General features: G+C 39.0%; 1 protein-coding gene across 9 annotated transcripts in view; it reads left to right on the top strand.

The window, feature by feature from the left end:
- CNOT6 (CCR4-NOT transcription complex subunit 6) overlaps positions 1-14,766 on the top strand; it is a 78,898-nt gene that overhangs the window by 40,912 nt on the left and 23,220 nt on the right. For 8 of the 9 annotated variants that reach the window (XM_066272434.1, XM_066272432.1, XM_066272430.1 and 5 more), the window contains 2 exons: positions 7,579-7,765; positions 9,692-9,777. In XM_066272434.1, the coding sequence (XP_066128531.1) occupies positions 7,752-7,765; positions 9,692-9,777 (100 nt within the window). In that variant the 5' untranslated portion in view covers positions 7,579-7,751. Of the gene's footprint in view, positions 1-60; positions 140-7,578; positions 7,766-9,691; positions 9,778-14,766 lie in introns of all 9 variants that reach the window. The other variant, XM_066272431.1, reaches the window with a different exon arrangement.

Below are 14,766 nucleotides of genomic sequence, written 5' to 3'. Positions count from 1 at the left end.
ATATTTGCTTGCAGAATCATATTCCAACCTTACACTTTGATTCTACTTTTGTCCCTGCAGCTTAGATGTGTCTCCTGAAGGCAGCATATGTTTGGGTTTCGCTTTTTGATCCAATCTGCTACTCTGTGCCTCTTTATTGGTGAGTTCAGTCCATTTACATTTAGGGTAATTATTGACACACTAGGATTTCCTATAGCCATTTTATGTTTTGTTTTCTGGTACCTCTCTGTCTCCTTTGGTTCTTTTTCTTTGTGTTTCTGTCAGGTTTTGGTTGGTAGTATTCCATGCTTCTGTCATCTATTCTTTTTTTAAGGTATGTCTTTCAGTTTCAGTTTTTTCATGAGTCATTTCCGTTGGGCTATTGAGAAAAAATTTCATATATACAAGAGTCCTTTGTCTCATGAGTGCTTCTGCACTCCATCCTCCTTTGCTACAGCAAATCTTTATCTTCTTCTCTTACATGCTTTTGTTGTCTCAGATTATCCTTGGTTTTTATTATAACCTTGTTGGAGTTTTTACTCGTAGTTTTGTGTTGTTTTGTTCTTTGTGACCAGTACAATACCTCCCTTTGAGTATTTCCTGCAGTGGGGGTTTTCTGGTGATATGTCTAAAAGTTTTTATATCACACTTATATTTGAAGGATAATTTTAATGGATATAGTATTCCTGTCTTGTAATGCCTCTTTCAGTACTTTGAATGTTTTTGTCTACTCTCTTCTGGCTTGTAGACTTTCTCCTGAGAAATCTGATGATAACTTAATGGACCTACTTTATATGTTATGTTGTTGTTTCCCTAGCTGACTTGAAGATTCTTTCTTCGTCATTGATTTTTTTACATGTTTATTATATTACAATGTACCTTGGAGGTGATGGTCTGTTTGGATTGAGGTAGCTAGGTGTTCTGTTTGCTTCCTGGATTCAAAAATCTAACTCCTTCCGTAGGCTTGGGATGTTCTGATCAATTATTTGTTTGAATAGTTTATTCCTTTCTCCCTTTCTTCTTCTGAAACACTCATTATTCTTAAATTGCTTTTTCTTTTTTTTTTTAATTTTTTTAAATTGCTTTTTCTGATAGTCAAACAATTCTCATAGAGCTCTCTTTTATTTTTATTATTATTATTTTATTATTATTATTATTATTATTATTATTGGGGAGGCAGAGAGACAGACTCCTACATGCGCCCCAACCAAGATCCACCAGGCAAGCCCACTATGGGACGATGCTCTACCCATCTGGGGCATGGCTCTGTTGCTTGGCAACTGAGGCAAGACCATGGAGCCATCCACAGTGCCCAGGGCTAACTTGCTTAGACCATTGAAGCCGTGGCTGCGGGAGCTTCCCCGCAGCCACGGCTTCAATGGTAAAGAAGGAGAGGGTGGGAGGAGAAGCAGATGAGTGCCTCTCGTGTGTGCCCTGACCAGGAATTGAACCCGGGATTTCCTCACATCAAGCTGACCCTCTACCACTGAGACAACCGGCCAGGGCTGAGCTCTCTCATTTTTAAAAATTCTTGAGTGTCTCTCTTCTTCCCTCTGTATCATCTCTAGTTACTTGTCTTCGACGTCACTAATTTTCTCCCCTATCTGGCCTTTTCTATTAGGTAAACTTGCTAGCTCAGTTTTCAATTCATGTATTGAGTTTTTCACCTTTGTTATTAAAGTTTCAATCTCCTTGGTCAGTATTCATTTTGTTTTCTGAGCTCATTAAGTTGCCGAATGGTGTTTTCTCATGTCTTGCTGAGTATTTTTAGAACTTCAATTTTGACTCTCTGTTTTTTAACTCCAAGGTTTCCATGTGATAGAGATTGCTTTCTGTGGAGTATTCATTTTCTTTCTGAATTTTGTCTTTTTATTGGTTAGGTATATTATATTTTCCTGCATTTGAGGGCATTTAGGAGTGGTATTGTTAATAAATCAAGCAAAAAACAACAATGAAAAATAAAAATGATAAAATTGAAAATAAAATAAAAAACAAAGGAAAACCACAAAATAAACAACAAAAACCAGAAGACAATAATTGAAAACAAACAAAACAGCAACAACAAAGAATAACTGAAAAAAAAAGAAAAAATTAGAGGCAAAGAAAAATCCCTCCTGAACTCCCAAGCAAAAAAAGGTTTTCTATTTTGTTCCTGTAGGGGGTTCTGGACTACAAGTTTTAGCTGTGAAATTCCAAGGCTGGCCTCCACTGAGAAGTTGCTGTCGGGATGATGGAGGCAGGGCTGCAGTCGTGATGATGGGTGGGGGTGTGCCATGAAGTTTACGGCTTTAGCAATGGCATTAGAGGCCTCTAGGTGCTCCTTCCTGCATCCCATGGGAGCAGACACAGAGCACCTCTGTTCCTCAGGGTCAAGATTGACTGTAGAACTAGCTCTGGGGTCTTTCTGCCACTCTATATACCCACAAGGGGTGGGAGGCTGGGGGCTGGCTACATTTTGTATTTTTGTGTCTTTCTAAGTATGGGCTACTGGCAGACTGTGGGAACACTGGCGGTAACCCTACACTCGGCTGCTTTGATTCAATCTTACTATTTCTTCCAGCAGAATTATACATAGTCACTGCGGGTTTCTCCCCTCACTGGAGCCCAGGCAGCCAAAATCATAGATAGCCCAGGTTTCGTTTCTCTCTGAAGACGACCAGGAGTGCGTCTTATCTTCTGCTCCCCTTCTCAACCCTTCCCACTGTCAGTCCATTTGGTGCACGAATCTTTCAGGCGCGACTGCAAGCCCAGTAAAGGTTGCTCCACTGCATTATAGCTATTCAATTTGTTGAAATTTCAAGGAAAGAGATCAAGGGTATTTCTCACACCACCTTTGTTTCTTTCTCTCTTGCCTTTATTTCTTCAGGTTTTTTTGTTGTTCCCAGCCCATCCATGTTTGGAGACTTTCAATTTACATATGCAGGAGGCAGCAAATTAGGTTCACAGTTGTTTGTATGGAAAAGATATGCAGGTTATGATTATTACAATGGTTTTATTAACTATTAAAAATATTAAAGAATATCACAATGGCTGTTTAAAGTTGTTCAAGAGTTCACTGATGTAATTTTTTTCAGTGTTTTTTTCCTCTTTGTTTTAACTTGAATAGGTCTATTGCTGTACTGTCATTTTAGACCGAGTGTTAAACTTAGAGTTAGTTTGACTGTATGTATATGCTATCTGTGTGTCCCTGCTTAACATGTTTAGTCTTCTGTGTAGTTTCTGACCATATAGGACACATACAACTTTTTATTTATTTATTTATTTATTTATTTATATTTTTTCAAAGCTGGAAATGGGGAGGCAGTCGGACAGACTCCCGCATGCGCCCGACTGGGATCCACCCGCCACACCCACCAGGGGGCGATGCTCTGCCCATCTTGGGGCGTCGCTCTGCTGCAGTAGAGCCATTCTAGCCCCTGAGGCAGAGGCCACAGAGCCATCTTCAGCGCTCGGGCAAACTTGGCTCCAATGGAGCCTTGGCTGCAGGAGAGGGAGAGACAGAGAGGAAGGAGAAGGGGAGGGGTGGAGAAGCAGATGGGCGCTTCTCCTGTGTGCCTTAGCTGGGAATCGAACCCAGGGCTCCTGCATGCTAGGCCAACGCTCTACCACTGAGCCATCCAGCCAGGGCCTAGGACACATACAACTTTTAATGCCTGTCTATAATTTTATGATCATCCCCTATGGACTAGTTTTTATTGATTTTTCTCTTCATTTTGAGTCTTACTCTCCTGTTTCCTTGCATGCCTGGTAATTTCTTATTGGGCTCCAGATACTGTGAATTTTTACCTTTGTGGGGTGATGCATGTTTTTGTATTCTTGTAATTAGTATTGATCTTTGTTTTGGGATGCTACTTGGAAACAGTTTGTATCTTTTCAGACTTAAACTTTCTTAGGCGAAATGAGAGCAGCCTTTAGGGCTGATTTTATACTACTAAATGCCTTATGAGTTACCAGATTTTCCCTCTGGCAGTTGGGAACACCAGCTAGTTTCAGTTCTGTTGCCTCTACCTTTTTGGGGTTTTTTCCCCCCTTTCTGTCAGGCAGTTTCTCACATGTATGTATATATGCTGGTCAATACTTGAAAACTTGACGGGAGCTTTCTTTAGTTCACCAGATTCCTCTGTCTTTTTATCTCTCTTCTCTGGTACTCTGCCTTTGTCAACTCTAGTCATCTTGGCTTCCCTGGACCTTAAACTTGCTGGTGGGGATGGAGGAATCTCTTGGTTTCCCCTGAAACCTCCTCCTTTTACTGCTGTCAGGAAGCACCATATTTCCCTATGTATAAGATGCTCCCATACATAAGTCGTACCTTAATTTTGGAGCCTGAAATTTGAAAAAAATGCATTACATGAAGTTACTGCACTCAGGTTTTATTCATAAAACTCGTACAACTCCTCATCACTGTCATAACTTCCATCTGTTAGCTTGTCCTCATCTGTGTCTGATGACGAATCACTGTCTTCATACATTGTCTCATCTTCAGTTCCATCTATGACATTTGAAACGCCACACTTCTATAACCAACTATATAAGATGCACCCAGTTTTAGACTCCAAATTTTTCAAAAAAGGTGTGTCTTATACATGGGGAAATACGGTAAGCTGAAACAGTTGTAGGTCTCACAGTGTTTGTTTCCTGTTTTTCAGAGATCACTCTCCTGCACTGGTTGATGTCTGATATCTGAAATTTGTTGATTCATGTGTATTTCTGGTTCTGAAGTTGTTCAGGTGGGATGGTAAATTTGGTCCCTGTTAGTTCATTTTAATTAGAAGTTGAAGTCTCACATTTGCTTTTCAGCCAATAGAAAATCAGTTATCAAAGACTGGCAGTCCTGGCCAGGTAGCTCATTTTGTTAAGAGTGTTGTCCTGATAGACCAAGATTGTGGGTTTGATCACTGGTCAGGGTACATACAGTAATTAACCAATGACTGCATAAACAAGTAGATCCAAGAGTGGTATCCAGTGGTACCTTGAGATACTAACAGACCAACATACAAATTTTTTAAGATACAAGCTGCGACTCAGTCCATATTTTTGTTCAAGATCCAAGTGAAATTCTGAGATATTAGTCGTGATTCGGGAAGCTGCCGCTAGTTGACACGTTGGAGCACAGGTCCAATATCTGCAGTTTGATATCGAGTTGACTGACTTACGAGCTTGTTTACAGAACGAATTAAATTTCTATCTCAAGGTACCACTGTAGTTACATTACATCTGTTTGTTTCATTTTCTCTCATTGTAGATCCTAGACCAGTGGTAGTCAACCTGGTCTGTACCACCCATAAGTGGGCGTTCCAGCTTTCATGGTGGGTGGTAGCGGAGCAACCAAAGTATAAATAAAAAGATAGATTCAACTATAGTAAGTTGTTTTTTAAAGATTTATTCTGCCAAACAGCGAAAATTTGACATAAAGTACTTGGAAAGTAATTATATTATTTATATTACATGCTTTAACTTGCTGTAACTCTGCTTTATAAATTTTTTTCTGTTTTTTTTTATCATTTTTCTGAAGCTGGAAACAGGGAGAGACAGTCTGACAGACTCCCGCATGCGCCCGACCGGGATCCACCCAGCACGCCCACCAGGGGCGACGCTCTGCCCACCAGGGGCGACGCTCTGCCCACCAGGGGGCGATGCTCTGCCCATCCTGGGCGTCGCCATATTGCGACCAGAGCCACTCTAGCGCCTGAGGCAGAGGCCACAGAGCCATCCCCAGCGCCCGGGCCATCTTTGCTCCAATGGAGCCTTGGCTGCGGGAGGGGAAGAGAGAGACAGAGAGGAAAGCGCGGCGGAGGGGTGGAGAAGCAAATGGGCGCTTCTCCTATGTGCCCTGGCCGGGAATCGAACCCGGGTCCTCCGCACGCTAGGCCGATGCTCTACCGCTGAGCCAACCGGCCAGGGCTTGCTTTATAAATTTTATAAAGCAAAGTTACTTCCCTACTTTATAAATCACCATTACTGTGGAACCGGTGGACAGTTAGAAAATTTTACTACTGAGATATAAAAGTGGGTGACAGGTATAAAAACGTTGACTACCCCTGTCCTAGACCATTAAAGAGATTATGAGGAAAATTCCTAGATTGTAAGACTGGTTGACATACTATCATGAAGTGCCAAAGTACAGATTTAATATTGCATTGAAAGAAATTATTCTGTTCTTAGTCATTGAGTCCTGTTTCTGTTACTGTTTGATTATGTAATTATGACTTACCTGAAATGTTTCTGGGCAAGTATTTTTATCTTTAATTATATAGTACAGCTTGGTTACATGATTCTTTTTTTTTTTTCTTAAATGAGAAGCCAGGAAGCAAAGGGACAAACTCCCGCATGCACCTGACTGGGATCCACCTGGCATGCCCACTAGGGGGCATGCTCTGCCTATCTGGGGCATTGCTCTGTTGTAACCGGAGCCATTCTAGCACCTGAGGTGAGGCCATGGAGCCAACCTTGTTCCAGTGGAGCCTTGGCTGTGGGAGGGAAAGAGAGAGACAGAGAGAAAGGAGAGGGGGAAGGGAGGAGAAGCAGATGGGCGCTTCTCTGGTTTGCCCTGACCAGGAATCGAACTTGGGACGTCTATATGCCGGGAAAATGCTCTACCGCTAAACCAACCAGCCAGGGCTGTTACATGATTCTTGATTCTTGATGCAGTTAGCACTTGGGCAATCTGGTCTTAAAACTTTGCCAAACTGAAGACATCTTGTCTACCTCTTGTTTTGAGACATAATTCCTGTTTTCTGGAGCATAGGTATGAACAGCGTCTTGGATACTGGATTTGACTTACTTATTTTGCATAAGTCCAAATCAGCTGTGTTGAAATAAGGTATTTATCACTGCTATAAATTAATTTACTTTTTCTTTTATGTCATAGCTGAAGCCACTTTAAAGGATATGGTCTTAACTATTGTGCTCTTAAAAATAATGATACCGGCCCTGGCCGGTTGGCTCAGCGGTAGAGCGTTGGCCTAGCGTGCGGAGGACCCGGGTTCGATTCCCGGCCAGGGCACATAGGAGAAGCGCCCATTTGCTTCTCCACCCCTCCGCCGCGCTTTCCTCTCTGTCTCTCTCTTCCCCTCCCGCAGCCAAGGCTCCATTGGAGCAAAGATGGCCCGGGCGCTGGGCATGGCTCTGTGGCCTCTGCCTCAGGCGCTAGAGTGGCTCTGGTCGCAATATGGCGACGCCCAGGATGGGCAGAGCATCGCCCCCTGGGGGGCAGAGCACCGCCCCTGGTGGGCGTGCCGGGTGGATCCCGGTCGGGCGCATGCGGGAGTCTGTCTGACTGTCTCTCCCTGTTTCCAGCTTCAGGAAAATGAAAAAAAAAAAAAAAGAAAAAAAAAAAAATAATAATGATACCATCTAAATATTGATACATTGCCTTAAATGTGTTTTTTAGTCTGCTAAGCATAGAGTTTGTAACTTAATCATAGTGGTGAATTGTCCTAGAATAGGTAAGATTCTCCTGTTAACCGTTTTCTCACAATTTTTTTGTATGGTAAATTATTATGCATTGGAACACCTAAATGCTCTTTATTCAGGCACCAAATTATACAGAATACTGTATTAAAATTCTTGCCATGTTGTTTTGTTTTTGTTTTTTTACAGGAAGAGTAAGAAGCTTAAGCTCATCTTTGTGGTCACTAACTCACCTGACAGCTTTGCATCTGAGTGACAATTTCCTGTCCTGCATTCCTTCAGACATTGCCAAGCTTCACAATCTGGTATATCTGGACCTGTCCTCGAACAAAATCCAGAGTTTACCAGCAGAACTCGGAAACATGGTATCACTCAGGTATGCAGATTCAACTTAATACCTTATTGTATACCTCCTAAAACAAAATACTAGAACATTCACTTTGTTAGGAAAACAACACTGTCAAATTGATGGTATTTCATCAAATGTAAACATGACTAATATCCTTTATATAAAATTCTCTTAGAAAATTGAATATCAAGTAATAATGATAAATCAAATAGATCCATTGCCTAAAATTTGTTATATTGCTGTGTTTTGCATAATATACGTTATGATTTAATCAAAATTTTTGGACAAAGTGGTGGTAAACAAATAGAAGATACTGTGTTAATCCCACATAGGCACTCATCTATGGCAAACAGTTGTGCTTTTCCCCCACTAAATTCTGGGCACCCTGCACATCATCCAGAAAGCTGTTGCCAGTGAGTGAAACCTTTTGGCCATTCTGGGGCTTGTGTGCATGGTAATAATAAAAGCCTGGACTTGCAAAAAGCTAGAATTATTTGTTGAAATTGAGCAACTACGGTATGAGTGTAGGAGGTGGATGGGATGGGGAGTCCCAGAGTTCAGATCGGAATCCTGACTTGGGACAAGCTTCTTAACCTCACCAAGTGTTTCATTATCTGTAAAGTTTCTATAATCCCTACCCAGCCAATGCTGAGATAAAAGATATTTGAGATAATGACTAAAAAACAACTGGCAGCCTGCCTGGCACATACTGTATTTAATAAATGGAATCTCTCTCTCTCTCTCCTTCTCTCTCTCTCTCTCTTTCTCTCTCTAAATTCTGTTTTGTAAGATAGACAAAATCTATCCAAGTTAAACATAAAGCCAATTTCTAGCAGTTATGTTAATTCCAATGAAAAATCTTGCCCCAATTCATATTACCTGCCTTTTCTCTGTGATTTCACTGGCTTTTTGCTGCCCTCTACCATTTGTTGTATAGCAAAAAGAGTAAGGATCTTGTGAGAGTGACTTTACTTCTGTTGCTCTCCTCAGTCTAGCCTTTTGACATTTTTTTAGGCTTATTGTGTACTATGACCATTTCTCCTGAACTAAATTTACTTAAAGGCCCTTCCTTCCCATGTGATATATTTGGAAATACATACATAGGAACTAATTAGAATGTTCTTCTTGGTCATTTTATGACCTTCCCAACTTCTGGTTTACTCACTGATAACCAAAGTTTCTTTAAATTCTAAGAATGAAGAATTATAGAAATAGTTCTCCTTCATATATAAAAATTGAGAAATAAAACTTCTTGAAGAAATTACCAGTACCTCATTGTTGGGGCTTTGTTTTTTATTTGTTTACTATTTAGTAATCTGTACAAAACAAGTCATTAAAATTATCATTAGTATAATTAGTATAATTATAATATAGCTGCCATGATTCCTAACGTAAAACTTTAGTAAAATTGGATCATAAGTTAATTGTATAGCTATTAATAGCTATTTTGAGTTGCTATTACATGATAATTTTCATTCTCTAAAGAATTCAGATGTTAAGCTATTTTGTCATTTTCACTTTCTTAAACATGTATAGTAGTAGACCATATGTGTGCTAGACCAGTGCTGCACTGCTCTCTGGGTGGTCTGTGGACTGCCAGTTTGCAAATTAATATACAACCTGCAAGTGAGATTTTGTATCTTTTGAATCTAATACTCTTAAAAAATGGGCTTGTATTTTGTTGGTCTTTTTCCCCCCTGCTCATCTCATTTTTTTTTAGCAACTCATTGTTGCCCTGTATTTTAAAAATGTATTGGTTTGTACCAGTTTGAGTTTTTATTTGTGTTTTACTACATATGATTTGCGGAGCACTGTACTAGATAGACATTTCTATATAACAGAAAATGTTGTCAATCTTGGGGGCTTATGTTCCCAGAAATTACATTGTTGATTTTAGCTGTTTAGTTAAAAGTTAATATGTCTTCTGACTCCCTGAAATTTTTACACCAACAGGGAACTCCGTTTAAATGACAACCTGTTACGAGTTCTACCTTTTGAACTGGGGAAACTGTTTCAGTTGCAGACTTTAGGCCTGAAAGGTATAACTTCCCTTATTTGTGCTTCTTTTGGTTTGTATGTATGTCTTTGAGTCTAAAGAAGCCATAAGAGAGAATCCTTTTGCCTGCGGATTTGATTTGTAGGCTAACTCTTCCTCAGACTTCTTCAATTTCTTAGGTCCATCAAGTGGTTTTCTCTCTTGTCCACCTGTAAACTGCCTGCTAGTTTTTGTATTCTGTTTAACTTCTAGTCTAGCATTGCTTTTCTAGCCTTTGTTTGAATCGCCTCTGTTCTGATGATGCATTCCTGAGGTTATACTTTACTTACATCATCATGCTGTAAAATAGCTTTTTTGTGTTCAACTCTCAAAAAAATGGAGACTCTCACAAAGTGTTGGAAATGTGGACCTATTAATAAAGTTTAGTATTTGAGCATTTTTTAAAAACTTGATTTATGAAGACTTCCTTAATAGTATTAGAATTTGACCTAGTAAGAATTATTAGGAAATATTTTCTTAAAACCAGCATGATTAAAAGTCACATTTTAATTTAAAAAGGTTTTATTTCTATAAATTTATATCAAGAAAATAATATTGTTCACAAAAACAGAAAATGGAATAATACAAATAATACAGTTACAAATGTATGTAAAACCATATTAAACAAACATTAGCTTTGTAAATGGTTCTCTGAAAAGTTTTGTGTGTAGGGGCTGGACTTGCTGAGGTTTCTTAAAGTAGAGGTCAGGGAAACATGAGCTATCCCTGTGGTAAGACTAACTTTTTTGTGTTCTGTTTTTAAATTTGATAAACAAAAATATAAAATGAGTAAATTATATTCATATACTGACCACCAGAATTAACAATATTGTCACTTTTTTTTGTCAGCTATTTAATGCAAAAGAATTAGAACATTATAAAATTACTTAGGAGATTTCAAGATTTTGGGGAGCTCTGTGCCAGGAACATTGTAGGAAGACCAAATATACGGAGTGGGACAAAAGTAGGTTTATACTTATTTATATGGAAAATAATTCAGTAGTTTATAATTGATAATACAAAAATAAACTATGTTTCACAACTAGAAAACTACTTTTGCCCCACCCTGAATATTTTTTCTTATAAATCACAGTTTAACACATGGTCTTTTATCTAGCAAAAAATTTTTAATTTTGATGAAATTTGGTTTATAAATTTTTCCTTTTGTGCATCTTGCTTTGGGTGTCAAAGTATGAGGAAGTCTGAATAGCTCTAGATCCCATATATTTTCTCCTATGGTTTATACTAAGCTTTTTTTTTTTTGTATTTTTCCGAAGCTGGAAACAGGGAGGCAGTCAGACAGACTCCCGCATGCGCCTAACCGGGATCCACCCGGCATGCCCACCAGGGGGCGATGCTCTGCCCATCTTGGGGCATCACTCTGCCGCAATCAGAGCCATTCTAGCCTCTGAGGCAGAGGCCACAGAGCCATCCTCAGCGCCCGGGAAAACTTTGCTCTAGTGGAGCCTTGGCTGCGGGAGGGGAAGAGAGAGACAGAGAGGAAAGAGAGGGGGAGGGGTAGAGAAGCAGATGGGCGCTTCTCCTGTGTGCCCTGGCCGGGAATCGAACCCAGGACTCCTGCATGCCAAACCGACGCTCTACCACTGAGTCAACCGGCCAGGGCCTATACTAAGCTTTATGGTTTTGTGTCTTACATTTAAGCCGGTGGTCCATTTTGAGTTAAAATTGAGTTAAGACACTCACGAGGTTGCTCAGTGGATAAAGCGTTGACCCAGCACACCAGAGGTCATGGGTTCAATCACCTGTCAGGGCACAACAAGAAGCATTCAGTGAGTGCACAACTAAATGGAACTACTTAGGGAAATGACGAGTTAATGCTTCTCCCCTTTTCTCTTCTCCCTCCCTCCATCCCTCCTTCCCTACTTCTCTCAAATCAGTGGGGAAAAAATTTCTTTAATTAAATTGAGTTAAAAGAAATAAGGTTTTTGGGGGGGGGGGGGTTGGATGAATGGATGTCCAATTGCTTTGAAGGGAATTGGATGAATGGATGTCCAATTGCTTTGGCACCATTTTTATATCTATGTGGATCTATTTCTGAATTCTCTATTCTGCTCTGTTGAGCTATGTGTTTGTCTGCCAATGAATGCCACAGTCATTTGAAACTTGAAATACGGTAATAAGCCTTGAAATAACGTCTTGTAACAAGATAGACTGATTTATCCACTAGTTATGGATCACATAAGGATGTTTCAGTTGACAATCACATCATCTTATGCAGTAATGGTTTACCATATAACGTAGGTGTGTAATTGACTCTACCATCTAAATTTGTGTAAGTGTGCTCTAGGACAGTGTTTCCCAACCTTTTTTGTGCCATGCCCCACCTTAACCTTTCTAAAATTTTTATGTCCCCCCCTATGTAACATACATAATTTTTAACATTAAAAAGTTGATTTGTTCACTTAATAAACATAAATGATAGGTTCTAGGAAGAAATCACTATGAAATTGTTAACAAAACACAGTAAGTAAAATTTCAAAACATATAATGAAAAACAAATTTAAATTCCAAATAATTTTAATACAGATTTTTCTATATTAGTTTATTATTTTAATTTAGTGTGATCCTTGCGCTTGATGCTTGCTGCACAGAGATTTTATATTAGGTTCCAATTTGGTTAGCTTTAGTCTCAAGTCTCCACGTTGTATTATATCCAGCCAATTTCTTTTTTTTACCAGTAAATCATTTATAGCACTAAATCCACATTCAGCTAAAAATGAAGATGGAAACAGTAGCAACAGTTTTCTTGCACATTTGGTTGAATTTGGGTATTTGATTTGTTTCCTCACCAAGCCATGCCATCGCTCCTTTGATATTAAATAAAGCTTTAACTGACTCATCATTTTGCAATTCTGCGAGTTCTTCTTGATACTGCATATTTGATATATCAGACAAAGCCACTAACATTGACTGCATCATCCATGTTGGGAAATCAATTTGTTTTAAATCAGAAAATCTTTCTTTTAAATCAGCCAATAGAATATTCAAATGATTGACAATAACAAGTAAAGCGGTATCAGTTACTTCACATTTTTGGAGCCAATGATACTGTTTAAAGTTTTTGTTGTTAATATGTTTCTGACATAACTCAATATTGGTAATGAAACCAAATAGCTTTGCTTTTGCATCGACAAGAGTTTTATTTGTTCCTTGAAGTTGCTTATTTAATATATTTAGTTTTTCAAAGATATCGGCTAAATAACTCACAAATGCTTTACCATCTATTGTTAACAGATACTTCATTTCAGGTTTGTTGCTTAAAAAATCACTAAGAGTATCAAACAGTTCCATAAATCTTTTCAAACAGTTTCCTTTAGATAGCCATCTTACTTCAGTATGAAGTAAAAGTCTCACATGGTCTTCATTTTGTTCTTCACAAAATAGCTTGAAAAGACGCTCACATTTGGCACTAGCTTTAATAGCATTAACACACTTTATTACTGTATGTAATACTTCATTCAGAACAGGCGAGATGTTTTCAGCTACCAAGTTTTCCCTATGAATAACAAAATGCACAAGAATCATTTCTGGATTCGCATCTTTCATCAATTTTAAGCAGCCATTTTTCTTGCCCAACATATTGGGAGCACCATCTGCAGCACAAGATGTTATATTTTTCATTGGTATATCATTGACATCTAAGTAGTTTTTTAGCTTATTATATATATCTTTGGAGGTAGTGGTGCTTTCTAATCTTACAGAACAACATTTCTTCAGCAAAATGTCCTTTATCAATATATCTTACATAAGTTAGCAATACTGCCTCACTGTCTCTCAAAGTTGATTCATCCATTTGCAAGGAGAATTTTCTTGTTTTTCAGCTTTTCAATAAGTTGTTTTTCAACATCCTCACTCATTTCGTCTATTCTTCTAACAGTATTGTCACTGAGTGGCATAGCTTTTACATCTTTGTCATCTTTTTCAAGAACCGTTTTAAGAAATGCTGATATTGACGGTTTTATTAAATTCTCTCCTATAGTGTGATTTTCTCCAGTTTTAGTGATGAATAAAGAAATTTCATAACTAGCCTCAAGAACACGATTATTAGTTGAAGTATGAGCAGTAAATAGAGACTTTAATGTTCTTTTTTCAAAATTTTTCTTTAAAGTTTTAAAGTAACTCAAATCTGAATTAATATGAGCACTATGTTTCGCCTTCAAATGCACCTCAAGACGACCTCGTTTCATTGATTCGTGGGTCAAGCATTGCTGGCATAAAAGACAAAAAGGAATCCGCTCATCGTGAACAGTGGGTATGAACCCAAATTTTAAATATTCCTCCGAATATTGATGAGTTTTTTCTTGCTTGCACCACTCATTTTACTATGGGCTATAAGAAATAAAAATAAGATCAATTAAAAACTAATATTAAAATATGTGTTAAAATATATTCAATGTGACATAAACGTATACTAAAAATTCATAATTATTTAAATGTATATAACACATTTACTACACTACCACCGCAAATCAAAAGGTATCTATATTGTTTCCACTTGACAAAATTTTCTGTAAAGTTATGCTTCTAAAATTAAAATTGTCGTGCATGCACTATTATAGCCCCAATAATATTTATAAAATATTAGTGCTTTCTAGCCCCGATGCAAGAAGTACTTAATAAAGAGTTTAATATTGATAAAAATAAAATCGCCCTGGCCGGTTTGCTCAGTGGTAGAGCGTTGGCCTGGCGTGTAGAAGTCCCGGGTCCGATTCCGGGCCAGGGCACACAGAAGCGCCCATTTGTTTCTCCACCCCTCCCCTCTCCTTCCTCTCTGTCTCTCTCTTTCCCTCCCACAGCCAAGGCTCCATTCGAGCAAAGATGGCCCAGGCGCTGGGGATGGCTCCTTGGCCTCTGCCCCAGGCGCTAGAGTGGCTCTGGTCACGGCAGAGCGGCAGAGCGACGCCCTGGAGGGGCAGAGCATCGCCCCCTGGTGGGCAGAGCGTCGCCCCCTGGTGGGCGTGCCGGGTGGATC

This window comes from Saccopteryx bilineata, chromosome 4 (genome assembly GCF_036850765.1).
Source record: "Saccopteryx bilineata isolate mSacBil1 chromosome 4, mSacBil1_pri_phased_curated, whole genome shotgun sequence".
NCBI classification, from domain to species: Eukaryota; Metazoa; Chordata; class Mammalia; order Chiroptera; family Emballonuridae; genus Saccopteryx; species Saccopteryx bilineata.
Note: the sequence above shows the minus strand (reverse complement) of the source record. Positions and strands in the feature narration are given on the sequence as shown.